General features: G+C 31.2%; 3 protein-coding genes across 3 annotated transcripts in view; 1 reads left to right on the top strand and 2 right to left on the bottom strand.

Moving 5' to 3' along the window:
• Positions 1-797: 797 nt before the first annotated feature.
• Positions 798-6,336, bottom strand: LOC139523170 (COX assembly mitochondrial protein 2 homolog). Its single transcript, XM_071316976.1, has 4 exons — positions 6,234-6,336; positions 3,365-3,459; positions 2,347-2,418; positions 798-1,584 (listed from the first exon to the last, which is right to left on the bottom strand). The coding sequence occupies exons 2-4, from the start codon at positions 3,443-3,445 to the stop codon at positions 1,465-1,467; spliced, it is 273 nt and encodes a 90-aa protein (XP_071173077.1). The 5' UTR covers positions 3,446-3,459; positions 6,234-6,336; the 3' UTR covers positions 798-1,464.
• On the top strand, positions 6,333-17,844 carry LOC139523169 (centromere protein N-B-like). The gene is made up of 9 exons (XM_071316975.1): positions 6,333-6,575; positions 7,605-7,653; positions 9,068-9,127; positions 10,517-10,602; positions 11,605-11,781; positions 12,525-12,626; positions 14,093-14,168; positions 14,551-14,678; positions 15,475-17,844. Exons 1-9 carry the CDS (start codon positions 6,417-6,419, stop codon positions 15,799-15,801), a joined length of 1,164 nt encoding a protein of 387 aa, XP_071173076.1. The 5' UTR covers positions 6,333-6,416; the 3' UTR covers positions 15,802-17,844.
• The window catches only part of LOC139523168 (uncharacterized), a 22,501-nt gene continuing 12,802 nt past the window's right edge, over positions 17,507-27,205 (bottom strand). The window contains exons 8-15 of the mRNA XM_071316974.1: positions 26,668-26,784; positions 25,907-26,022; positions 25,516-25,677; positions 22,967-23,170; positions 20,880-20,977; positions 20,233-20,398; positions 19,442-19,587; positions 17,507-19,021 (exon numbers count right to left, since the gene is read on the bottom strand). Of these exons, the coding sequence (XP_071173075.1) occupies positions 17,992-19,021; positions 19,442-19,587; positions 20,233-20,398; positions 20,880-20,977; positions 22,967-23,170; positions 25,516-25,677; positions 25,907-26,022; positions 26,668-26,784 (2,039 nt within the window). The 3' untranslated portion in view covers positions 17,507-17,991. The remainder of the gene's footprint in view (positions 19,022-19,441; positions 19,588-20,232; positions 20,399-20,879; positions 20,978-22,966; positions 23,171-25,515; positions 25,678-25,906; positions 26,023-26,667; positions 26,785-27,205) is intronic.

Here is a 27,205-nt window from a genome sequence, read left to right as displayed (position 1 = left end):
TTGGTTTTTGAGTTATAAGCCAAAAACTGCATTTTACCCCTATGTTCTATTTTTAGCCATGGCGGCCATCTTGGTTAGTTGACCGGGTCACTGGACACATTTTTTACACTAGATACCCCAATGATGATTGTGGCCAAGTTTGGTTAAATTTTGTCCAGTAGTTTCAGAGGAGAAGATTTTTGTAAAAGTTAACGACGGACGACGCCGGACGCCAAGTGATGGAAAAAGCTCACTTGGCCCTTTGGGCCAGCTGAGCTAAAAAAGGTGTAGAAAACTTATTATTTTAGATAACTTTCTATGTCAAAGAACAATAACTCTACACAAAATCATCAGACTGGAACGAACAGACAGACAGAGTGTAAACCTAAAGTCCCCTTAGCCAGTAGGGCACTAATATATTAAAAGGACTAAAATTTTCAGTCATCCCTTTATAGCTTACTAATGATGATTTTCCAACATTGTTTTTGCATATTATGCCTTCATTGAATTCATGTGTAAATAAGCTGTTGTGCTGATTCTATACATTTATTTATTTGTCTTGTACTTTGTTAAGAACAAGTAGTAGCTGTTTGGCTGTTGGCAATCCTTATTTAAATAAATAAGCATTAAATTGGATTATTTATGTGTTCCATGACTGCAGGTTTGTTGTTTTCAAGGACAATTTAAAGTGAAATCTTTTGTTTTTCCTCATTATTTTTATTTACCTGAGTACCCCTATGGGTCAATGTTTTAAGTCTAATATAAATTGTGTCATGTTTTTGGTAAGAGGATCTGGCATACAGAATTAAAACAAAGTGTAAAAAACATTTTTTTTATAAATTCAAATAAAACCATGTATATTTACAATAAAATGATTTACACAATGTATCACAACTAAACAGCATTTTCTCATCCTCAGACTCATGACATGGCAAAAGAAAAGAACATGAAATATGAGCTGCAATCGAAATTGTAAATTAAGTTCATCTAGCCCAAAAGACTACCCATTATCATGATTGAGGAAAAGACAACTTTTTGTAGTGGAACGCTCTCACTAAATTGACTTACAAAAGGTACATGTATGTGAATACTTGTCAACTAGTTCAATCATTTAGTAATAGTTTTTTTTACAATAAATGCATATTGACATAAGTGTGGATGTATGAAGGGAATTATTTATTGATAAAATAAGTGGTGACAATTTATATCACAGGACAATTCTGCTAATACTGTCTGCAGTAAAACCAACACGTTACTGAGTGAAAGGCATTTTGAAACTTCCTGATACCCTGAATGATTATAAGATTTTATGACATGTACATGTATGATGAAAGACTAGAAATGTATATTTGTAGAATATTTCACAAGAATTTACAGTTTTCAAAACCTTCCTCCAAAATGTTTCTAGAACTGATGATGTTTTTCATGTGACACTGCCATTCAACATTACACATCCAAACAGAATTCCTTTATACAACAATGACTTCAATCGTCTGAATCCAGAAATTTCCATCTTTCATCATCAAAAATACTGACAATATTTGACTGTCTTTGTACATTCTTTGCTTTTGCTTTATCTGCATTTACTTTTCTTCTTGCCAGTCTCTATAAAATACAATTATATCAGTATAATAACATTCTATGAAGCTTCAACAAAGATATTGATGTTTACAAAATTTAAATCCTGGCTTTGATAATTTCAACTGCAAAACCATATTAGTCCTTTTATTAGTAAAATATGTAAAACAAATTTGAAATGTTTTCAAAATTATGCAGGGGCCTGGGTGGCTGAGAGGTCTTTAGTAATCAAACTACTGTATCACTAGCCTTTCAACACTGAGGATATTAGTTCCTATCCTGCATGTGGCAGATGTGCTCTATCAATTTAATTGACTAGGATTGTCAGTTTATCAGTTTTAAAAATACAGGCACAAAAATATTTTTCTGAATTTTACATTGAATTGGTTTTTTTTAAATTATTATAAACAAAGTTAAGATTCTGTCCAAATTTCATAAAATTTTGTGAAGGTTTAACAAAAGTATTGATGTTCGAAAACTTTTACCTTAGACTGTATGACTGTATCTTATAATTTTAAAATGATAATTTGAAATTATGGAAAAATGAACAAAAAACATTTTGAATTTTGCTCCAGACACTATATTTTGATCATTAGGAAGCTTCTGTCTAAGTTTCATGAAATTACATGAAAAATTGACAAAAAAGTACTGTAATTTAAAAAAAACTTTAACCACAGAATGGACCAAAAAATTGACTCTGATAAAATAATGTGGGTCACTATTTTTCACTTCCACAACAAAATGTTGCATGCTGGACAATAGTCTAAAATGAGATGCTATCAGTATTACCTCTTTCTTCAGACACTTTGACATCCAATGTTCATGTCTGTCACAATGGCCAAAGAACTTTGAGAAAAAATTCTGAAAAACAATAATAATATTTGTCAAAAGTCTGTTATCATGAATATATATGTTAATCATTTGACTATCACACTATCTCACTTAGTAAAATTTGATTAATTAACCTGTGAACACTGTTGGTTACTGTTGAATTTCTAATGTAAGGCACTGCATACATAACACTGCAAAAAGTATGTGTATTATCAATATGTGAATACTACTGTCATCTTATTCACAACATTTGTCTTCCTTGGAAAATCAATCCATATACAATGTTGGTTTTCCTGTGTGAATTTTTTTACACTAGTAGTTTTGGAGCCATTTATAGCTTGCTGTTTGATGTGAGCCAAGGCTCTGTATAGTAGGCCATACTTCAACCTATACTTTTTTACTTTTAAAAAATGGAAAAAGGTCTCATTGGCACTTATACCACATCTTCTTATATTTAGTATCAAAATTTCAAATACTGGTAATTAAGTCTTTAAAGATTACTAACGTGACAAAACAAGGCAGTATAATAAATACTTGACTACAATCATTCTTTTAACTACAGACATTTCATTCTTTCCACTGAACAAATTTGTAATGCAAAGATCAGTAATGTGTCATGCATCTAAAAACTGTAAATATTTGTTATGTTTGTCATGTGGCTGTCCGTTGATATTAATCTCGTATCCATGATATCTATTTCTAATATTATGTCTGTATACCGGAACTAATTTTCAATTCTTGTGTATCATGTGTATGCTTTGGAAATTTTTTACCACTACTTAAGTAATTGCATTATATTTACTTCTATTTCTCATGTTTCTATTTGTTATTAACATGTGATTAATCTATTTAATCTATAATTACATGAGGAGGTTCAGGGCTAGGTTAGTGACAACACATTGGACATGTGTTGAAGATAAAAAATAATAACATCATATTTAATAGATGAAGAAGCAGATGTTTTCTAAATACATACATTTTCCATGCATTTCTTATAAGCATAAATAAACTTGTTGCACTCTTCTGTATGGAGATGTGCGGATAAGTCTGTATGCATTCTGGATTAAAGCCCTGAAAAAGAAAATATAATAATAACTTTATCAAATATATGTACATTTAATTTCAATTGCAGGAAACATTTGTATAAAAAAGTAACAAATTAAATGGATCTGAACAATTCAATTATCTAAATTCTGATGTTTCTTTTAAAATATTTCTGGCAGATAATATAAAAATAGCAATAATATAGGTATTGGAAGGATTAAATATTTTATGATATAGACTTGGGATTCCTCCTAGAAAATATGTGATAAGGTAAAAAGTGAGATAACTTCTCTCTTAAATTTATATAATTTCCAGTGACCACTGTGGATAGTTAACTAGGACCTGATGAGTATATAAAAAAAAAACATACTATATCTAGTATATATATTTATGTTCATTAATCACAGAAAATAATTTAAGCAACAGTTGAGGCAAACTTAAGTTAAAGAACCAAAACAAAAAATCCAGAAATTTTTCCATGTGTAAAGAGGCAAAACTTAAAACAGAAAAATTGAGCTAAGTTTAGTTGTAATAAGCATTGCACATAAGTTTCATAAAAATTGATTGAAGCAAACTTAAGTTAAAGAAAGGAAAGGGAAAATTCAGCATCCACCCCCCCCCCCCCCCCCCCCCCCCCCATTTTTAAAGGGGCATAACTCTACAATGGTAAAATTGATGCCAGCAGAATTCAACCTTAATTTGTGTTTGTGGTGATAAGCATTGTGTATAAGTTTTATAACATTAATTTGGTTGAGCATGTTGAGGCAAACTACAGTTCAAAAACAACATTTTTTTAAAGTTAATCTTAAATGCCCAAATAACTGTTATGGGTGCTTAATTGATCAGATCCAGATTTAACTAGGGTGTGGTAATAACTACACTGGAACTCTAAACATGTTACATGTCATAATAACCATTGTCCCCAACCTGATAAACACCATTGTCAAAACGACTTTACAAAGTGTCATAGGTTTTTTTGCTCTCCCCTTTTTTCCTAAGTCCTTAATTATTTTTTTTCCATTAATATTAATTTCAATTATTTTGTGTTTTACAGTCATGACAGTACAAAATGAACATAAATATACTAGAAATAACTTGTATTTTTATTTACTATCAATTTCAAGTTTACTATCCACAGCGGTCACTGATATATTATATAGAAAGACGGTATCTCGCTTTGTACCTTATATATCACCTATTTTCCTAGGTGAATTCTAGGCATGCTAGGGGGGAATCCCAATTTTAATTCATTAAATATTTAATTTCCTTTATCATGTTTATAGGTCAGTGAGCATGACTCCTTTCTGCAAACATTCCTCTTCAAGTTTTTAAAGGTGCCATTGCTTTTAATATAATTTGATGACTATGGACAGAACCAATTAGTTTAATTTAATGTTGCCCTGTTTTAATTTTTTATTGATGGAAGTAAATCTGGTTCCCTGCATTAAATGCTACATATGTTATTCAGGGGCGTAGCTAGAATGAAAAGATGTGCTAGCAAGTACAGCCGAGTGGAGCGACATTTTGGGACTCTTTTATGCAGAAAAATGGGGTTTTTTTTGGTTTTCGGTCATGGGGCGGTTAAAAGAGGAGCTATATGTAGATAGGACTTATAAAAAATTTATGAATGTAAAACTATTAATAAATCTTCTGTATAGAGTAATACATAAACAACACATATTTGTGATACAGAATTTACTCAAAATTGTCCAAAATCTGCTCTTCGGGTCTAGACAGAAACAAACTTCTCTATTACTTTGTCAATATTCACACTGTAATCCCGATGAATATGCAGTAACGCATGCTAGTAACTGTAGTTGTTCATTGTTGATCGTACATTTGTTTCAACATACGTAGTACACTGAAAGATCTCCATGGTAACACACGAGAGATGTTATAAACCAGTGTATGTGTTTAGCATCCAGCAAACTCCCAATTGAATTCGTCAAAATTACATGCCAGGTCAGTTTCGTGTATCTCAGACAATGTTGAGATTTGTTCATTTGTGATATTTTCTACAACACCGGCGATGAAGCAGATACAGTGCAAATAGCAATTTTCTGATAATACTAGAGGCGACTCCACTCTCAAGTTCCCTTATCATATGGTCTATGAACGCAAAATTAATGAGACTTTCCAATACTGAGGGGGGATAGGAGGGGTCTTGATCCCGAAATCCCGGACTTGAAAAAACGAAATCCAGAGGTCCCGAATTTAAATAAAGCAAATCCCGACATCCCGAAAACCAAAAAAAGGATTCCCGGATCCCGAAAGAGTCAATCCCGAAATCCCGAGCTAAAAAAAACCCGATCCCGGAGTCCCGATAAAGGTCCTATTCCCCCTCAATACTGTTTTACCAAATTTTTTTTTATACCGAATCGATGTGCACGCAACTGCATGTTAGCGTATAGGGAGCTACGCGCCTGTTATTAACAACATGATAATATACTTATATATGAGAGTTCTCTATATAAGTAAAAAGTATAAATATACTTGAATAAGCTTACATATAAATGAAGAGATAAATGAAAAATAAACAAATTGAGCCCCATTTATACATTTCCAAGGCCATCAGTCGAATCGAGGCTTCTTGTGGATAGTAAACCTGGAACATTGTAACAAACCCCTGTGGCCAAAGGCCAAAAATTGCAAAATTATGTAAAACTGTAATGTTTTACTCATGCCATGGCCCGCACGGGTACATTATTTTGCCCTTCAAAAGTTTACCACGCTGATATAACTAACTCCTCCAGTTAAAGTATTAGAGGAATCTATTTTACTATTATATTAGTGGTGCTTACAAAAAAATATAACATGCAATGCCAAGTACAGACTGTGACAGAGATTTTCGTTGCCCTTCTTATGAAACAAGTTAACTTCCGGTCGTGAAATACGTCATCGGAATTTGTGTACACATTGAAGAGAGCCAAAGCGGCAATTTTGACAGACATAAATGGTTTTATTTTCCATTTTCTGTAACAAAAATGCAAAAACAGCTTTTGGGACATGTTGTATCGAGAACCAGAACAAAAGACCTAAAACCAATTCTAGAACGTTGGGGCTGGTTGGAACAAGAAGTAGAACAGATTGATCTTAGTAAAACGAAAAGAGAGATCACAAATTCCCTCATTGAAGTTTGCAATGTAAGAACAACCTGTATGAAAGGCTGCATTATCCCAGAATCTAATGCTTTATTTTTTTTTTGTTTCATTCGTTTAGTAGTCCAAATAATTATGACGTCTGGCAAGGCTTTTTTTTTTAATTTCTGGGCGTCCCAGAAAAAATTTAAAATAGCCTTGCCAGACATCATAATTATTTGGACTATCATCATAATTATTTGGACTATCGGTATAGAGACTTCTCAGCATTTTTTAATTTTTGGCTGCAGACCTGCGTAAAACTCAAAATAATAAATCAAATCAAATAATTTTATTGGTGTAAATTCCTATACAGAAATGATACCAGCCGACAATTACAAAATGCAAATACAAAAAAAAAAATAAACAAACAAACAACAAACAAAAAAAAACAACAAAAAAAACAAAAAAAACAAAAAAAAACAACCAAACATATTTTCTCATTGATCATGATGAGAGATACATATTTTATATTAACATTGCGTGGAGGTGTTATTCATACAATATTATTAATTCAAGCTATTACTATCAGCTTTAATACTATAAAAGCTCTTAGTATAATAATATGATGCAGGTGCTACATACACCTTTATCCTTGATGATTGGAAGTTCGTTACCATAACTCGAACACATCTAAAAAAAAAATCAAAGTCATACATGTACTACGGCTTTCAACACAGAGCCTTGGCTAATTACAAACAGCAAGCTCTAAAAGGCCCTAAAATGACTAGTATAAACCATTTAAACAGGAAAACCAACAGTCTAATACATAAAAAAAAACCAAGGGAAAAACTTTTGAACCCCATCAACAAGCCACTACGGGTAAACAAAAGGTTCTTGATTTAGGATAGGTGCAAACAAATGCAGTTGGTTATAATCTTCTATCGTTTTAACAGGCACCAACCTCCACCCTAACCTTAAATACTGATCAGTGTAACATCACAACATTGATTGCCCATATTGATATGTTATTGTGAAGTCCATGCAAAAATATTAACAAATGTATATCAGTTCATATTGTGTTTGTTATTTCAGCAAAAAGAGGGCTTAACAAAAGATGTTTGTGGAGAATTGGATCTTATTTGTAAGTTTAAAATATTGAGAAGAGAAATAGCTGGGATTTATATACTTAAGATAGTCCATCATTCTCTGTCATCATGGTACATGTAATATATGACTTAATAATTACATATACATGATATACATACATCAAACTAAAAGGATGCAATTGACTTATTTTTATTAGATGACACAATGTAATTAATACTGGATACGGGTAACCTGTCTAAATGGTTTGTTTTTATCTGAAGTTTTAATTATATATGTTTGAAATTAACATACCTGTTCAATATACACAGATTATAAGTAAATTAGTATATTAGTTGTGTTCTTGACCATCTTTATGTAGTGTGAAAGGGTGAACTGGAATTACCCTAGGTCTGTCTGTCTATATTTCTGACTGTGTTTTTAAAAGTAGTAAAGTTCATAATTGTAGAATGCCTCAGCTTGCAAGATATTTTGAAAAGATACTTCAATATTATTGGTGGCCACCACCAAATGGTGTGTAAGGAATAGAGTTTAAATGTTTGTAAGCTGTATGTCAAAATTTAAATGAAGGAGAGTTAAAAAAAAAAAGGACAGAAGATACCAAAAAGGATACTAAAAAATCATATGTCAAAGTATAACAAACAATGCCATGAGAAAACAAGTGCAAAGTGCTAACAATTAAGTCTACAAAGTAAAACACTGAAAAATGTTCAGTATGATCTGGTTCAGGATGTTTACTTGTTAAGCACCTCAAAAGTAAAGGTCAAGGTATTACATAAAAATAAATACATAACTTCACCTGTAAGCATGGTAAGAGACTGCTACTGTGATACAAAAACACTAATATATACAATGTTAATCATTCTGTCTGGTCTGATATTACTTATTCCCAGGATTGCATTTTGTTTACTTTGGAAATTATTTCTCCTGTTCAATTAAAAATGACAATTTCTAAACTAATTAAACTGACAAATATAGTAAGCTTTTTCATTGCATGATAATCAACTGCTCCATTATATTTTTTCTGGTTTTCAATTTTTTAAATAAAAAACCCCTGTAGTGTATGTATAACTGTGTTTTTAAAGAAAAAGTGTGTAAAGAAAATTCGCCACTCAAGATATTAAAATTTTATCATATAAAGCGTGATGCCTGCCACAATAGAAAAATTCAGAAGAAACCAAGAAAATTTGATGTCATAATTAAATTTCAGCTAATCATTTGCCAAGAACAGATATTTCACTAGTGACGAGAAGCATTTTTTTCACTCCAATCAAGAAATGTGAAAATAGCACAAAATTAGAGAAATGAGTAATTAGGTATATAATACACATTTATAATATTCATCATGTACATGGATATGAAAGATACCTGTCACACTTTGTGTAAAGATTCTGATTTCATATAGTTCATTAGTTCTAGATATATATTTTGTATTTTTATGTTTTTTGAAGGTACACAAGAGTATTCAACAAAGAAACAATGGAGTGTGTTTTTAATGGAGAAAGAGGATGGTAATATATCATGTATATTAGATTGTTGAGTTTAAATTTGTTGAACATAAATTATATGCTTATAATTAAGGTAGCACAATACAAAGATTTTTCATCCCCAATCAGACATCTTTAAACTGATGTAATTCCACTCATCCTTCTTTAAATTTTATAAATGAGGTACCAAAAGAAAGAAGAATGATTAATCTTTCAAATTGTGATAATTTCATTATGACATATTATTACATATAAATTAATTGTTATGTAATCAGTTGCTATATTGTGATGTCCATACTTGAATGAATTTAGCTTCTTTGTTATTCATAGCATCCCAAAATATTTTATAGATTCTTGCACAACACCGTTTGACCTCCCAAACTGTGTCTCAGATTTTTCCTATTGTATTTCATTCTCTCATAAATCTTCAATGAAGTTTGCAACATCAATTCATAAGAGATCACTAAATCCAATTGGGTATAAAATTTGTTCTATTGATGTTTTTGGAAATCTGAGACACAGTTTTGGAGGTCAAGCTGTGTTGTACAAGAATCTATAAAATATTTTGGGATGCTATGAAGAACAAAGAAGCTAAATTCATTCAAGTGTGGATATCACAATATAGCAACTAATTACATAACAATTGACAAATGATTGATATATATAATAATTATGTCATAATGAAATTATCACAATTTGAAAGATTAATCTTTCTTCTTTCTTTTGGTACCTCATTTATAAAATATAATGAAGGATGAAATGAATTACATCAGTTTAAAGTTATCTGATTGGGAGTGAAAAAATCTTTGTATTGTGCTACCTTAAGTCAAGGATTTTAGAAACCATAATTGAGCTAAAAAAAAAATTTAAAAAAAAGATCATTTTAAGATTCTATTTCTTTAATTCAAAGCTTGATTTTATGTTTCAGATTAAATTGGTTTCTATGTTTTGTCTTTAGAAAGGGAAGTCTCATTCAATACTTTGGGGAAAAAACAGAACCCTTATAAAAAATACAGTTAAACGTACATCTTGCAACTTGCTGTTTATTGAAATATTTCTAATATTTTTTAGTGGATTATGTCATTTGCCTGAAATATTTGAGTGATTTTGCATACCTTATGTGTCATGTATTTTCTTACAGTAGAAATTGCTGTTTGTTTTTATAAATGAAACTGGAATAATAATCAGTTAGGCTTTAAACTGCAAATTATTCAAATAATAATCATGATCAGCTTACCAGAAAATATTTGAACCAATTTTAACAAAACAATTTTATTGTTTTTGAATTTTCTCAATTATTGTGTTTTCTTTTCTTTGACAATGGATAGATAGGAATTATGTTCTGCTTGAAATTTTTATTTGTAAAACATTCAGAAAATGACAGAAAGATAATTTATCATTTTTCTTTTTCAGAACATTATATAAGTGACAGCAATCTTTCAAATCCACTGAAACTGAAGAAGAAACTGAAGAGTGAGATAACTGTATTTTTTGAGAGAGTATGTGTGTATTGTATAAGGATTATACCACTAAAAAATGTATGGGCGGACAACAATATTTTTTACCCCAAAATCCAGGATTTTATTTTCATTTGAGACAGAGTTTCCAAATGTTTTACAATATATCTACAGAAATGAATATTTTTGTGTCAAAGTCTCCAATACATTTTTCACTAATAGTTGTAAAGCTTATCGGTAGAAATTAGAATACAATCAGTTGACCCTATGCCATGAGAGAAAAGTACCATCTAGATACATTGTATTTGGGCTTTTCCAGAATTAATTGTGTGTGGGGGGGGGGGAGGAAGGCACTTTTATTAAAATTTGATGGGTGGTGGTTATTTAAGGAAGATTGATTTAACATTTAAATGAAATATCCAATTCAAGATGTATGGATGGTGGGGTCAAATAAAAAGTGCCTTCCTTCCCCCCATACATTTATTTTTGGAACAGCCCTTACTCGAGTTAGTTAATAGAACTAAAAAAAAAGAGTGTGTGATGCTGTATTTACCAAGTTACAAGTCTCTCATGACCTCTGCTTTGAACCAACCTGTACACGTAACTGATAATCAATGTAGATTTTACAGAACCCATCATCAACCTGTAAAAATGTCTATTGAAAGTTTTCGTTGATTTTGCATTATTTATAGAAAATAATAAATTTGAAAAAAAAGCAATGTTGTGACAAAATTGATTAAATTTTTGGTTAGTTGAATATTCAGTTGTTTTAAATACTTTTGGCAATTTTCATTATAGTTTTGTATATCTGTCTGTCTTTGGAAGTGACCTATACTATAAAAAGATTATTGGACTAAAGCTATCTTGCCGTTTTGACTACATTTATATTGTCTTAATGATTGGACTTTTTAAAAAAGATTTGGACAATTTATTATTCTCAGGAACAGGACTTTAAGAGTCAGTTAAAGGTGATGTGTGCATATAATGCGTCATGGTGCAGTTGTTTATGTGTGTATTTTTATATTTTATTCCTTTTCTTTGCAGGAGAATGTTGTATCTGTTAGAATGTTAAATGGTGTGTTATGGATGAGGGTATACATACAGAGTGGGCCTAGAAACATGTACCGTAGCAGTGATACAGTCTACATTATATATTATCCTCGAACTCAATATATACTCCTCAGTAGATATAAAAAATCAGTTGAAAGTTATTTGATACAGGTGGGTACACAAAAGAATGTGGGTATCATAGATAATTATAATAATTAAAAAGTTATCCCCAACTCATGTGGACTGATGGGGACTTTTAAAGTCGACTAATTGTTGTGAGTTTTTCTTCTCATTGGCCTATAACTGCTTTCTAACACTACATTTTAACTCGGTGTTCTCCCCAGGGTCTTTTAGCATCATGGTAATGTGATGCTATAATCTTAAATGTGATGCTATTTGAAGTGGTTTTCTTATAGATCATGTAGATTATGTTATGTGTTACAAACGACCAAAGTTGTGATTTTAATGTGCCTTCCATGGGTCCAATGACAGTTTTAATTGACCATTCCTCAAAAGATTCAAAGAAGCATACCTCACTGGTGTTAACTTATTTTAGGCATGATATTTATCGTTATGGCTTGATTAAGACCACATATATGTGTTTTTTACCATGTTTAGAATTTTTATGAGCAACATTCATTCCTCTGATAATAAGCCACAAACTTTTCAGTACTTTCTTATTGAATTCAAATTTGACTTTTACTTTGATAAATGTTTTATTCTATCAAGTTTTTTAAGCTTCAAGTTATATAAGGGTAATTTTATTTATTATAGATTCAATCATATCTTGTATTCATTTAATAATTAAGGTCTAGTAAATTTTATTAGAAATAAATGACACCTTTAAATAGCAACTCATATTGAAACCAATAGGACTGATGAGAACATATTAACCTGTGTTTTCTTGTATTTAGAGTATTCAAAATGTAATGGGATGTGACAAGTTGACAAACAGTCTTCTTACTGGTACCCACTATGAATCACTACTACAGCTGGCTCTAGATAGGAAAAGTCAGGTATGTTAAAACAGTTAGTTATTGTTTGATAATGATATGCTACTACACATCATGCACATGGCATTCAATATTTAAAGTCAGATAATTTAAGTCAATTATGATTTAGGTTGTTGTCTCTTTTACACATTCCCCATTTCCATACTCAATGTTATTACATAATATTTAAAAAAGAAGATGTGGTATGATTGCCAATGAGACAACTCTCCAGAAGAGACCAAATGACACAAAAAATAACTATAGGTCACCATACGGCCTTCAACATTGAGCAAATCCCATACAGCATAGTCAGATATAAAAGGCCCCGAAATAACAAATGTAAAACAATTCAAACAAGAAAACTAATGGTCTAATTTATGTAAGAAAAAAGAAAAGAAAACAAATATGTAACACATCATCAAACAACGACCACTGAATAACAGTCACCTGACTTGGGACAGGTACATACATACAGAATGTGGCGAGATTAAACATGTAAGCGGGATCACAACCCTCCCCTTACCTGGGACAAGGGTGTAACAGTACAACATAAAAACAAACTATAAAAATCAGTTGAAAAAGGCTTAAATCATCTGATGGATACAAATAGAAATACATCTATAACTATATTTGAAAAAAAAAGATTTATCTGACTATTACTGATGTAAGCTTAACCCTTTCGCCGATGAGTCCCGGTTTACCGGGATTCACGCTTCAGACAACTGACGATGAATCCCGTTTTACCGGGATCGGAATACATCTTTTATGTTTCCCGCTCAAAACAGTGCAAACATGAGTTATCTTTCTTTGATGAATACCCAGATGAAAGTGTAAACATGGCGCTTCCGTTTGTTGAAAACCGTGTCAAAATCAGACGAAATTTACGGAATTCACGAGAATTTGAAATGAGGGAACATTTTTTTTGAAAGCATATGGAAGAATTGAAGCAGACTAGTATACTTTTTTGACATAAAATGTGGTTTTACGTACAAAACACTTGGAATGGACATCGTTCAGTGTGAGGAATTTGTACAGCCTCATAAAATTTTTCAAAAGTTTGTCGTTTTGGGTTAAAAAATTACGATTTGGGGTCGAAGAGCAGAATTTTGAGAATTTCACCTAGATAATGCTGAAAATTTGAAAATTTGAATATTTTATGAGGAAAAAATTATCAAAACATGAATAAAACTGTGAACATGGTGTTAGTGAATGAAATAAATACACAAATAACTACAAACAAGTTTTTATTGACATTTATTATGAAGATCTCCCACCTGAGCAATAGTAGCCAGGGAAGCCATCGTCTCAGAGTAGCTTCTGTCTGGGCAGCAATCGGTGAAAGGGTTAAGTCTGTTATGATTGAACACTTCTCTGATGGGAATGTCATATGATTCAGTCATGATTAGCACTGATATTAGAACCAATCAGAGACATTGCTGATATAAACCTATAATATAAATTTATAAAGATCTAACATTTGTATATTTTAGGGTGACTTCAGTAGATACAGATTACAACAGGTACAAAATCTACCACTTTTGCAAAAGCCACCACAGAAAAGGAAAGGTATGTTTGAAGAATTGAAGTAGGTCAACAATGATTGACACATATACGTATTTTTATGCCCCTGCTGGATGCAACAAATACCCCTGACTGTCTGTCAATCTTTCTGTCCATCCATCTCATTTTTGTTTGCACAATCTTATTTAAGTTTATGAAACCTATACACCATGCTAAGAATCAAAATTTGCAGACATTTTAATTCGGGCAGTCGTTTCTAGAGTTATTCCCCTTTTAACTTTTTCAAATTGCAAACCTTGAGTGGAGTCATTCGTGTTGTTAGACAATTTCTTCTTTTATTTTCAACTTAAGTGACAGAAAGTTGTAAACCACCTGAATACCATCTATACTTTTAGTTCTGAAATTAAGTCTATAAACTTTTCTCTAGTTTCAGAATTTGAGAGAGAACCTAATTTACAGTGTGAAGATGAAAGACATAAAAGACAAAGAACAGAAGAACTTGATGAATGTTTTGGACCAAACGAACAACCACTTCTTCAAAAACTAGAATTTAAGGTCAGTGTTTTACAGTTAAGCAATTTGCTGGAGTTGTCTTTCATTGGCCTTAAGAAATTCAATATACTATGTACTGAAACATTCACATATCTACTGTGAGATTTCTTGGCATTTTCTTTTCTGATTATTGTGCTGTTGGGTTGCTGTATCATTCACATGCACACATTACCTCCTCTCATTCTTATTTGTTTATAGAACAACAGTTGTTGGAGTATGAAATGAGAGATTCATGTGAGAAATGGCATGTTTAATTTGACAGGAATTATCTTAATTAGTCTCATTCAAAATTAAGGATGTTTGCTACTGTTTCAAATTAAAATAACAAGCTTTTAAAAAGACTTTTTTAAACTGATAGTATAAAAATAAAGGAACTGAAACAAGGGTTTGTGTGCTTGTTTATTAAATATAAGCCATTGAAAATTTGGCAAGAAATGATTCTCTTAAGACTTTTTATACATTTAACACTTGCATTTTTTTCTTTCAAAAACAGTTTAAAAATAGCAAGGATTTAAAAGAAATTAAAAATATGGCTTTTAAAAACTATATTTTATAAAATTATGAGAAGAAAAGTAGGCCTTAGTGTGCAAGACTTTTAGTTGAACTACATGGATAAATCCAGAGGGCTCCAAATATCTGACAAAAATTCAAATATAAGTGGAGCTAACGTCCTTAAAAAGCCTTCCAAAATAAAGGTCTTGGGATTCACCAGATATTTAAGCAAATGGTCAATAATCAGTAGCAAATGGAATTTAAATCAGATTGAGTAATTACAACATGCTGTATTTCTTCTTCTTAGGTTGCTGTGAAGTTCAGAGGAACCAGTGCTATACCTTCTATACCAGTAGATGACATGCAGCCTTTCCGATGTCGAGTTAAGTTTGAAGGACCATCAGTAATAGACGGTATCAGAAACTTGGCAGAGTGTGGACTTGTCACAATGCCATATCCAAAGTATTTACGATCCGTACATACCCTGGGAAAAAATCATATTAAACTCGCAGATAAAACTGCCATGCAACATAATGTGAGCCAAGTTAACCAGTCACATGCAGAACAGAATGAAAATACACCTGCTAAGAATACAAGGTCACGGTCAAAACCAAGAACCAAGACTAGGACATAACTGTGGAACCTTGAACATCTTTAAGCATAGTGATATTTATATTTGGCTTTTGAGAAATTTGAAAATGAAATGGTGGATTTTTTTTTATGTGTTATTATTGTACATGCTTGTATTATTAAGCTAGAAAGTGTAAACTTGATGTATAATGTGTATAAAAAAGATATAGAAATATTTTAATTTCAAACTATATGCTTGACATTTAGTTTTTGATTTGTCAGACAAGATTTTTTGGGATGTTTGGTGTTCTGTTTCAAAAGATTAAACTTTTTAAAAGACCATCATACTTTCCAAGTATCTATATATTAATAAAGGGAAATAATAATGCAGATAAAAATTAAGCTTTGTGTCCCTGATTCTTGAAAATTTGGCAGGAAATGGATTATCTCTAGATTTTTCATACCTTTAGCATTTGTACCTTTTTTCTTTCAAAAATTATGAAAACATTACAAGAATTTAATGAGATAATCTTAAATGGATTTTTGACAAAAAAGTTTCATTGATTTCTGCTCCATGGTTTATTCCTCTTTTTAAGTGGCAATAAGAACTGATATTGCATTTGATCAAGTTTTTCTTATTTTTTGGTTCAATATCAGATCCATAATGTTAAAATTTTTTTGTAAAGGTAGATGGTTTACATCTTTGATCATGTTGATAGATTGAACGTCCATGCCAAAACCAAGTTTGAACCTTCTTTTTGTCTCTTAAATGACCATTTTGAGTATATATCTTTCCTTTTATGATTTGATGTAAGGAACTATAAGTCATTTATTGAGTGAACAACAATTTTGGATAATAAATCAGAAATTTTTTCCAAAAGACTAAAAAAGTGAAAAAATATATATATATTTATATTTGAAAAAAAAAGTTGTGATAAAATTGCCAATGAGACTACCTTAACATGTATATTTTCGACTATTTTTACTACAAGCCTATCTTACGCAAATAGTTGCTATGTCAATGAGATATACCCAGTATATATCTCAGTGCACATGTACTAAAATAAGTACTGATCTGTGACTTGAAAACTTCTTGGAGTTAAGTATAAAACCATAACTATCCTCCATTTTTTTTTAGAAGGAAAATTAAGCAGAATTGGGTAGCAATGATTTGTATTTTTATTCCAATAATTTTATTTTATAATTATATTTTGTTGACCCCATTCATTTACTGTAAGTTCAGAAATTATCGTGATTTTTTTATTATTGCGAAAAGTGCGACAGGGTTATAATCGCAATAATTTAAACATGATTTTGAAATTTTTTATATGAATTTAAAAAGATTTTTCTCAATATCACAAAAATTAATAGGACATTTTAGTCTTTAAATGACAAAGTCGCAATAATAAATGCACGCAATAAATTATGAATTTACAGTACTAATTTTGGAATATTCAACTAGTTACACCCTCAAATTTGGATTGATGAATCATAAAATTTACAGTGAAACTGGAAATGTTTTATTTTTTTTTTTAAATAAATGTATTTTTAATCATGTATGAAAGTTACTGTTGTATCATCTTTTTTGTAATTTAGAAAACCCTGTTGATGTTGTATACGAAAGACATGATAATAATATTGTGATTTATTGTAACACTGAATATGCTTCAGACTCAAAATCTCTCTGTATGAGGATTTCTTTATTGCATTATTACTTAATCAAATGACTAATCAAATGACAAAACAGTTGCTGTACTAAAAACCCATAATAGATATGTCATGTTTATTGATGAATTACATTAAATTGTGTAAATGGTCATAAGACAAACAATAAACAAAACAGTATTGACAAAATGATTTTTGCATAGACAATTTGTATATAATTGTTTTTTAGACAGAGTCAATGCATAAAGAAATATTTAAGGTTCATGTTTTGTGATTCACTGTCATGAAAATAGTGGATAGTTGTATTCTGCTTAATATGGTTATACACACACAAAAAAAGTGATTACATTTATACTGATTATATTATGAGTACAAATATTGCAGCCCATCCTAATACAATTTCCAATTCAGAAAATTAAATAACAATTTCAACTGTTCAAAATTTTTAGTTTTGTTTTCTTGAACAGTGATAGTTTAGAGTAGTCTTCTGTTATTACAGAATTTAGACTTTAAATCAACATAATAACAAAGTAAAAATTAAAAATTGTGTGTGTTATTTATCCAATTTAACCTCTTTTTCATGAAGTTCTTAAACATAGCTAGATCTTGAATTTGACATTTGTTGTTCAAATTTTAATAGATTACAGCTACGAAACCTAATTAAATTAGGCTTAAATTCATCAGTATCCAGGTCATCTTTACTTTTAATTGTAATATCTTGTGAGGGCAAATTATTAACACTATGTCCAGAACTCTCAGAAATATCTGTCTTTGGTCGTTGTCTGCAAACTGATGACATTGAAACATAGTCATTCATCTGCTCTGATGTTTTCGAAGATGGGATAGTTGGGATTTTCCCAGATTTTCCCACTGGAATTGGAGGGATAGGAGGGGGTTTCTTATTCTCACTCTCCGTCTTAAGCTTGGACATTGAAGAATATCCTGAAGATGGATCCGTCATACCACTCTTTCTTTGTTCAGAAATTGAAGAATCTGTTTTGATGTTCAGACGAGGACTTTTTAGCTGCTGATTTGAGGCATCATCAACGATTCCGCTATCAATTCTAGAGAGCTTTCTTTCACAAGCTTGTCCTATAGCACTGTTATGTCTGAGTTCATTTGTCTCATGACTGATATCTTGTATGACACTTTGAAAATTGTCATTATCTTCACGAATTGTTTCATGAGATATTTGAGTTTCAGATTGTGAAATATTCAAAAATGAGGAATCTGATTCATTGCAATAATAACCAGATGGTTCATAGTTTCTATTTTTACGTCCACGATCATGTCTGAGCTTTGGGTAATCATCTTCAAGTTGATTAACAGATGAGTTCTTTTGAGGTTTTCTCCCTTTAATCACTGGTGATAGCCAAGGACTGTTTGTGTTTTGCTTTCTCCTATCCACATAAAGTGAATCAGATCTCGAATCTGAATGTACTGACAGTAGGTAAGGATCTTCATCATCACTAAAGCAGTCTTTTGATGTTTTAGAAAATGAGATATCTAAAGCATGGGAAGGAACCTTTGGCAGTTTTCTTGTTTCTTGTAACACATTTGGTTGACGTCTCAAATCAACCATTTGAATTATCATTTCTTTCTTAGGATGACTTTGAATTCTAAAATAAAAATGTCATCAGTCGTTAAAATATGGAAAAATGAAGATGCTGAGATATAGATAACAGAAAATTACAGTCGAGTTATGTAATGTTAACCCAATCATCCTAAATTAACTAACAATAAAGGATTTAGGAGTCAATATTAGTTTGTCAGCATTAATATTATGGGGAAAATACAAGAAAATCAAATGTAAATGAGAGACAATTGTTGGTATACTATAGTTAAACAAACCAAATATAAAAGACTTAAAATATATGTATCATTTATTTCTTTGCTTGGTAAGTAGTTCTAACATTTTTACATTTAACTTGCTTGTAGGTTATGTGTTTTGGACACAACAAAATGCAAACTAAAGACAATTCAAAATTAATATTGAACAGGAATTGCTTAAAAGTTTAAAATAAACACAAGTTACAAACCTGTCTTTCACCTCTGATAATAACTGGTCAGCACATGGTCTGAATGTTCTATTTCGATTCCAACAAGATTTTAACATGTCATACAACCATAGCGGACAACTAGTGGGCATGTCTGGTACCTCACCACTGTAGAGCTCTGTCAACAACTGAAGCAACAGAATGATATTTGAGGTTGAATGACACTTTCAAACTGAACCATAATTGAAAATTCAGTATTTCTGTGAAATGTATGCCATGTACTATAAAGTGTATGCACCGATGTTATAGCACATGATTACATTATTTAGTGTCAAAGGGTTAAATATTTCGAACTTGCTTTTGGTAACTGCAAGCATTCTTTAATATGAATTTGTCTACTTTTATAGTAATTAACAGACAAACTATGTGGTTGGTGTACCAATATTTTATACCTTAGATGTGAGGTTGTTGTCCATTCGTTTGATGTGTTTTATCATTTGATTTTGCCATTTAATTAGGGACTTTCCGTTTTGAATTTTTTTCTTTTTTTGAGTTCAGTATTTTTGTGATTTTACTTTTAATGTAACTTGCACGTCTAAATATTAGACTTTGCTCCTTTCTCACATATAACTGTTAGGAATAAGAAATATGTAAAATAATTTGAACGAAATTTTTATAACAAGTACCATTTTTTACACTGACAATCATATCAGTCAGTTCCATGCGTTTGTTTGTATAAGACTATTAACATAAATCCTTTATCTGTGTATCAATGTCAGAAAACAAAATCCATAAAATTACATATTTGCTTAGTTTCGTTGCTTCATTCTAACCTCATTCTTTGGTATGGTAGCAAATGGAATTCCCTCAAGTGGATTCACTGATGGATCGTCTCTGTGTAAATTAAACGCTGTATACATTTCCCAAATAGTCATTCCAAGCATGTAGATGTCACTTTCTTTAGAGTAAAGTCCGTTTTGTATAACCTCTATCGGTGACCTGTAGGACAAAACATCAGAAGGCCAAATTAATAGTGTTCAATAGAGAAAGAATGCGAGTGAAAATTTAAAGGAAAAAGATTTAGAAAGATAACCAGAAAAATTAGATTTTAGTACCTGTAAGTTACTTCATGGTTGTATATATAATAGAATTCTTTGCGACGGTTCGTGTTGTTTATTCTTTAATTTTCGATGTTGTGTCATGTGTTCTGTTTTTTGTTTGTCATTTTCATTTTTAGCCATGGCGTTGTCAGTTTGTTTTAGATTTTTGAGTTTGACTGTCCCTTTGGTATCTTGCGTCTCTCTTTTTTTTTATACAGGTTGAGAGGTTAAGCTAGCTATAAAACCAGACTTAATCCACCATTTTCTACATAGAAATACCTGAACCAAGTCAGGAATACGTCAGTTGTTTTTTATTTCCAAGTTTTTGTTAGTATCAATGAGTGAGGTGGGTACGTGTTTGATATCCAAAAATGACTTACCAACGCAGTCTGTCAGGAAAAGATTCATCAAGTAAACAGTCATCCAATTTTACCAAAGAATTTATTCGTCTGAATCTGCCTACTCTTGGCATGAAAACCTGCAATTGATTAAAATGCCATTTTATCGAAATTGTGTTCACAAGAGCTATATTTATGGTTTTGCTTCATATAACGGCTATACATTTGAGAAGAGACACGCGGTACACCAAATTCAATGACACAGTTTATAAGGATTGAAGTTTTCGATGATGTCTTAAGTTTGTGCATGAAAGTTTGTTGAGGTTATACTAATATAAATATCAGATTACTAACACTTTTTCAAAATTTTAGAAATGTTAAATAATATGTCGTCTTTAAAAATATCTGCAAGATGAAAGAGCAATATCACTATAATAAATACCAGGTGCTCTCTCTACATATGGTAGCAATAATGGTATTCATGCAATTTTTATTTTCTATGTCATTTTGTCTCATGTGGAGAATGGTCTCATTGGATTAATATCATATCTTATTCTTATGGTATAACACATTATGTCAAATTCAAAAGCATGTTTTCAAATAGAGGAAGTCTATTTTCGGACAGACGACACATCAAATGCATGGAATCACAAATGAAAACAATACATTATAAATGAAATATGCCCGATGCGCTTTTCTTGATTTACTTTTATCATAAACCCTCAAAGCCGAAAATTTAAAAGTCAAGGATGGAGTGAACAAAAACAGTGGAAGAGCTCTTAAATAAAAAGGGATCCAAATTAATAGCCAAATCCTTTTACAACTTTTACATGTTTGGCTTTGTAACGATTTTGATCTGAGCGTAACTGATGAGTCTCATGTAGACGAAACGCGTATGACGTATCAAATTATAAGCATCGTACCTATGAACTAATTAAAGCCAGCTTTGTCTGATGGAGTAGAAACCTAAGTTGTTTCATAATTTCAGAATTTGTTAACGGGAAAAATAGGCATCTTTATGATTAAACATGAAAGGAATGAAGTATTGACTACTGAGCTGAATAAGATTTCCGTGAGTTTTAAAATATAGCCCAAACACGTTTACATTTTAAAGAATGATGCATGGATTTTTTTGTGGGTTTTATATTTGAATATAAATAGAAATATCGGACAGCCTTTGTCAGTACTTTTATTCAGACTGTTCCATCTGTCTGCTGAAGCGTACTATAAAGCAATTTGATTCATAGCTTTTGTCATACAATATCATACAGCAAGTTTTATGTAACGACCCAACTTCCTAGTCCAAATTGAACAATTCAATAAATTAATGGTTACGGTGTTATACTCTATTTTATTACGGAGAAATACTACGCAATTTATATTATCATCCAACCAATGACAAACTTATGAACTTGATTTCCCTCATTCTTTTTGTGTGTTTGTTGTCTTGGCTTAATTGTCTTTTCCTAACCATTTTAAGAGATTTGAACAGCTGTGAACTACGGTCGCCTACGTTAACTGACACTGTGGAAGTTTTCGATGACTCTATATTTAATATCTTTTTGCAACAAAACATTCTATTCACAAAAACAGCTGTTACAACTGTAGTCCTCATTATTAGAACTAAGTTGAATGTTCAGATATCTTTTGAAAAGAGGTGACCATCGTATCCTTCAATTTATTGACGTTATAAATATATCTGGTTAAACTTCACAATTAATAAGTTTGACGATTTTCCCGAAACAGAATTCCAATGCCATATACAAATATTTTTTTTCATTCCATGATATAAATATTTAAAAAAAAATAATATTCACTGGACTGCATTATTGAAGAAATAAAACCTACCTTTACCTGAAAAAAAGGGAAACATGTGTTATATGTGGAGTATGATTTGCTAACCATTCAACAGTACATGAGATCATCCCCCTGGTTGTTGGTAGGATTTGTAATGCTCAGTTATTATATTTCTATGTTGTTTATTGTATACTTTTGTTTGTCTTTTTGTCGTTTTTCGGTTGTTTTTATCGTTGCGCTGTCAGTTAGTCATCGACGTTTGAGTTTGGATATCTATTTGGTATCTTCCGCCTTCTAGTGCCCGAATGTTTGTGTTTGATATTTATACTTACTGTCAAAGTGTTTGTGTCCACAAAAATAGAATATCCACAGAGGTCTCTTAACAACCATTGATGGGAATGCATTCTGTGTACAAACTTTATCAGGTTATATGTAAGTCCAAGATAGAAAATATCGATGGAATCAATACCCGGTGCTCCATAATGGTTTCTCGAGGCAATGTCAATTATGTTTTCACCTTTCTGGCATTTATAATGCTAAAAAGTAAAATACAGATAAATGATACTTCCAAGGCTTTTTAAATTTAATGTCAACGACAGAGCAGCTCGGTGTTTCTGTAGTTCCATTTTGTTTCTTATAGTCGATGTGTTTCCTTCAGTTTTGGTTCGTAACCGCGATTTTATTCAGTTTGACCGATTTATGACTATTGAGCAGCGATAAACTACTATTGCCTTTATTCATGTTGTATAATTTGATGTAAACAGAGCTTTAGTTTCAGTTTGGACTTTATTGTTTTCTCTTTTAATATGATAGTGACAATTTGTACAGGTTTTCAGGGAATGTCATTTCAGTTACAATGAAAAGTCGTAATCAAATATACAATAGCTTCTATTTTCGTTTTGCTAACTTTAGCTACAATTTATATACTAGTATTACTATCAATGTTTTCACATATAAGCACCTTGGACTATTGAGGGCCTAGAAGTGGTTTTGGTTCTTTTAAATCGTTTTAATTTACCTAATAACATAACTATTAAATGAATAATAATACTATAAAAATATAAGAAAACTTTATATTGAGGAAACTATTCGATATATAAATTACATAAATGTATACGAGATAACCTTCAAGATATAACACTTCAAGTTCTTATAAGTCATTTACAAAAAACATCTGTGCACAATGGGTGGAAGAAATTATAGTATCGTCAAACATAATGTGCTTGCCAGGAAGTTATGAACGTCAATTTAACGGTACACTATCGACAAAAACATGTATACTCGGTGGACGTAAGAAATCAAAGTGTTGCTAAATAGACCGTGCTTGCCCGAAAGGGATGCACGCCATTTTCAGAAGAAAAAAAAACCACCTAAATATTATGAGATCGGTGCATTACTTTTGAAAGAAGCTATTAATTAGTTTATAATCAAAGAGACAAGATGAATGCAGAAAACCATGCAACACTCCGTAATTGAGAGTATGATAATCAAACATTTGGTTTTCCCGTTTGAATGGTTTTACACAGTAAAAGGGCCCTTTATAGCTTATTGTTCGGTGTGAGTCAAGGCTCGGTGTTGAAGGCCGTACATTGACCTATAATGGTTTACTTTTATAAATTGTTATCTGAATGGAGAGTTGTCTCATTGGCACTCACACCACATCTTCCTTTGTCTATTGAAACGAACGAGCGTTGTCGAAGAAAACCAGCAGTGATGGAATAAACAGTATATTTTACAGTTCGAAAACAACATAATAATTCTTATGGTGTAGAGGTGTTATACTGTCCTTATTCTACAGATATGCTATTACGGAACAGCTATAAATAAGACAGAGATGACGAATGTACATTTTTTCTTCCTTGTCTCCTTAAACCTGTACACATGTTATTGTTATACCTCTTTATTGACTTATCCCTGTGCTTGGTGGAGCAATAAACAATGACACTTAATACAGGTCTTTTGTCCGAAAAACGATAAAGGCAGATTTAAGAAAGTTTTCTGTAACTGACCCGACTTCCTAGTATGACTTAAAACATGCAATACTGTAATTTTTAAAGTATTTGAAAATACGACAATTAAGTTTTAACCGTATTATTCAGCCATAACAATAGTTTGAAAACCGAATAAGGAAACATATCTAACAACCTATATTAAAGAACACGCAAAAAGTAATTAGCTATGTGTACTCAAATGTTCTCTTTAGTAAGTCAACTTGCAATAACCAAATGTAAGCGGTCGAGAACATTTCTGAGTGCAGATTTATCTAGAAAGGCTACTGCCGTTAATACACCATCATGATCTGATTGGAAACAAAAAGTCGGTAAAGAAAAGTACAGAAGTAGTTTATGATTCACTTCTTAGTAGACCCAAAACAAAAGGCTCGGGGAGAAATATTCTTACAGTTATAAGACTAAGTGTAATATTAACATAACAAGCTGCAAACATATGCTCTGTGTAATAGATCAAACAGAAAAATGTATACTTCACCAGGGAAAAAAAGAACCTATATGTATTAAAGCAAGGATAGTTTACAAGGAATGCAATTCCTGTTATCAACGTACACGAGGATCGTTTGCCGTATTTATGACGATGTAGTACGTACAATTTTTTCAACGAAAACATTTCGCTGCTTTAAAAATCCATTGGTTTTTACAGGAACATGCATGTTGACATTTTTTTATATAAACGTCTATCAATAGTTGTTTTTTTATCTGGATCGTTACAAAAAAATCAGCGATTCATATTTCAGGAATAAATCTTATAATTGTTATCGAAATACCAACCACAGATACGTTATAATTTTGTAGTTGGCCTGTTTCCTATCACATTTCAAGGTGTCCTACAATGTCTATAATACCATTCAATTAGATACACTACTCACAAGTTCATATGTGTAGTCTGTATCTGAAGGTTGCAGTCGTTTAATCTTTGTTGGTAATGCCTCCATCTTAAGAACTTTTCGACAGAGCTCTTCTGTCATTTGAGGTAATTCGTCTTCGACAAATGCTTGGTTGACTGGTTCTTCAACTCTTAAGGACCTCGACTGTAATTTAAAAACATCATCATTATCACTGGCTAAAAAATTATGTACAGCCTTCTTTAGTGTCTGTCATAATGGAATACAGCAATACTTGGTTATTGGATGTTACATTCATGGATTTCGACGCGTCATCTTGCAATAGTATTAAGGCTCAATTCAAATGTTTATCTATATGGTTTTGAATGAAATTATTCAAATATTATTATAATAAATGTTAATATTGACAACTCACATGTTCGTTTCCGTGACGCACTGGTGTGTCTGGAGCTGTAATGTCAGATAACGTTATGCAACATCTATTTGAACGTATCTTGCTTAGTCTTAAATTACAATAGGACATTCTGGGATCTACAAGTAGCATATTTTTTAATTAGTACTCGAAATTATCCATTATGAATGTTTCAATTATGTGAATCTGAAATTCATTTAATTATAAACTCAGAATTTATTGGAATTTTTTTAAGAAAGGACAAAATTATGGGAATATAATGATTAATCTGCATAAACAAATTGCAATCATTATTTGAAATTAGTTTTGATTGTAACTTTCATTCTGCAATTTTTCCGATCACAAAATATCGAAAAAGGTTCTAAATTTACAGTATTATTTTTTTTTTGACACTAACGCAAGACTGAACATCTGAACATTTGAGAAAAGTGTTTCTTTTAAAAAAAAATTCCAGTAATTCCTTTTTGTACGATTTTATGTTTTCAATCTTGTCAATCTATAAGTTCCTGAATTGTTATGACTAATAAATGTAATAGTAAACAACAAAATTGTATTACTAAAATTACAAGGAAATCAAGTCTTAATGGTAATCATGTGTAAATAGAATTATTGTACTAAAACACAGTTATAAATCTTCTTTAGCATTTTTTATTATGTAAATCGAACATCTGTCTAATCATTAAAAAATAATCAGGTAGGAATACGGTTAAAACAGATTTCACTGTATATCGTACATTTTCTGTTTCATGTCAATGTCTACTTACTGAGATCCTGTTTTAATCTAACAAAAAGTTGTGGTAGTCCCTTTTCTGGCTCTGAACAGTCTGGTGGTGGGTACATTTTGTCTATTTCAAATAACGTCGACAAACGATTCAGTGTATCTGAAAAAGAAAAAAAAACATTCTTTTTATTACTTAATCATGTTAAACTGTGTCAAATTATGTGTTTGTTTGTGTGTGTGTGTGTCCAAAGTTATGAGCATGTAACTCGGTGCTTGTCGTTTGTTGCTTTATATTATAATTGTTGTTCTTTTTTTTATTTGTAAAAAAATAAAGCCGTTATTTTTCTCGTTTGAATTGTCATTTCGAGACCATCACGTTGTGCTGCATTTTTTAAATATTTTTATAAACGGCTGACGGTGTATGGTTACCATATTTTCAAATTGTTATGTCATTTGGTCTACGGTGGAGAATTATCTTGTAGGCAATCATACCACATCTTCTCAAATCATTTTTAAACAAAGTAATCACAATCAACTATAATCATTTCGTTTTTAATACTAACTGTAAGGCTAGCTTTTTT

The sequence above is a fragment of the Mytilus edulis genome, chromosome 5 (genome assembly GCF_963676685.1).
Source record: "Mytilus edulis chromosome 5, xbMytEdul2.2, whole genome shotgun sequence".
Classification (NCBI taxonomy): Eukaryota; Metazoa; Mollusca; class Bivalvia; order Mytilida; family Mytilidae; genus Mytilus; species Mytilus edulis.
This window is presented reverse-complemented; position numbering and strand designations above follow the sequence as displayed.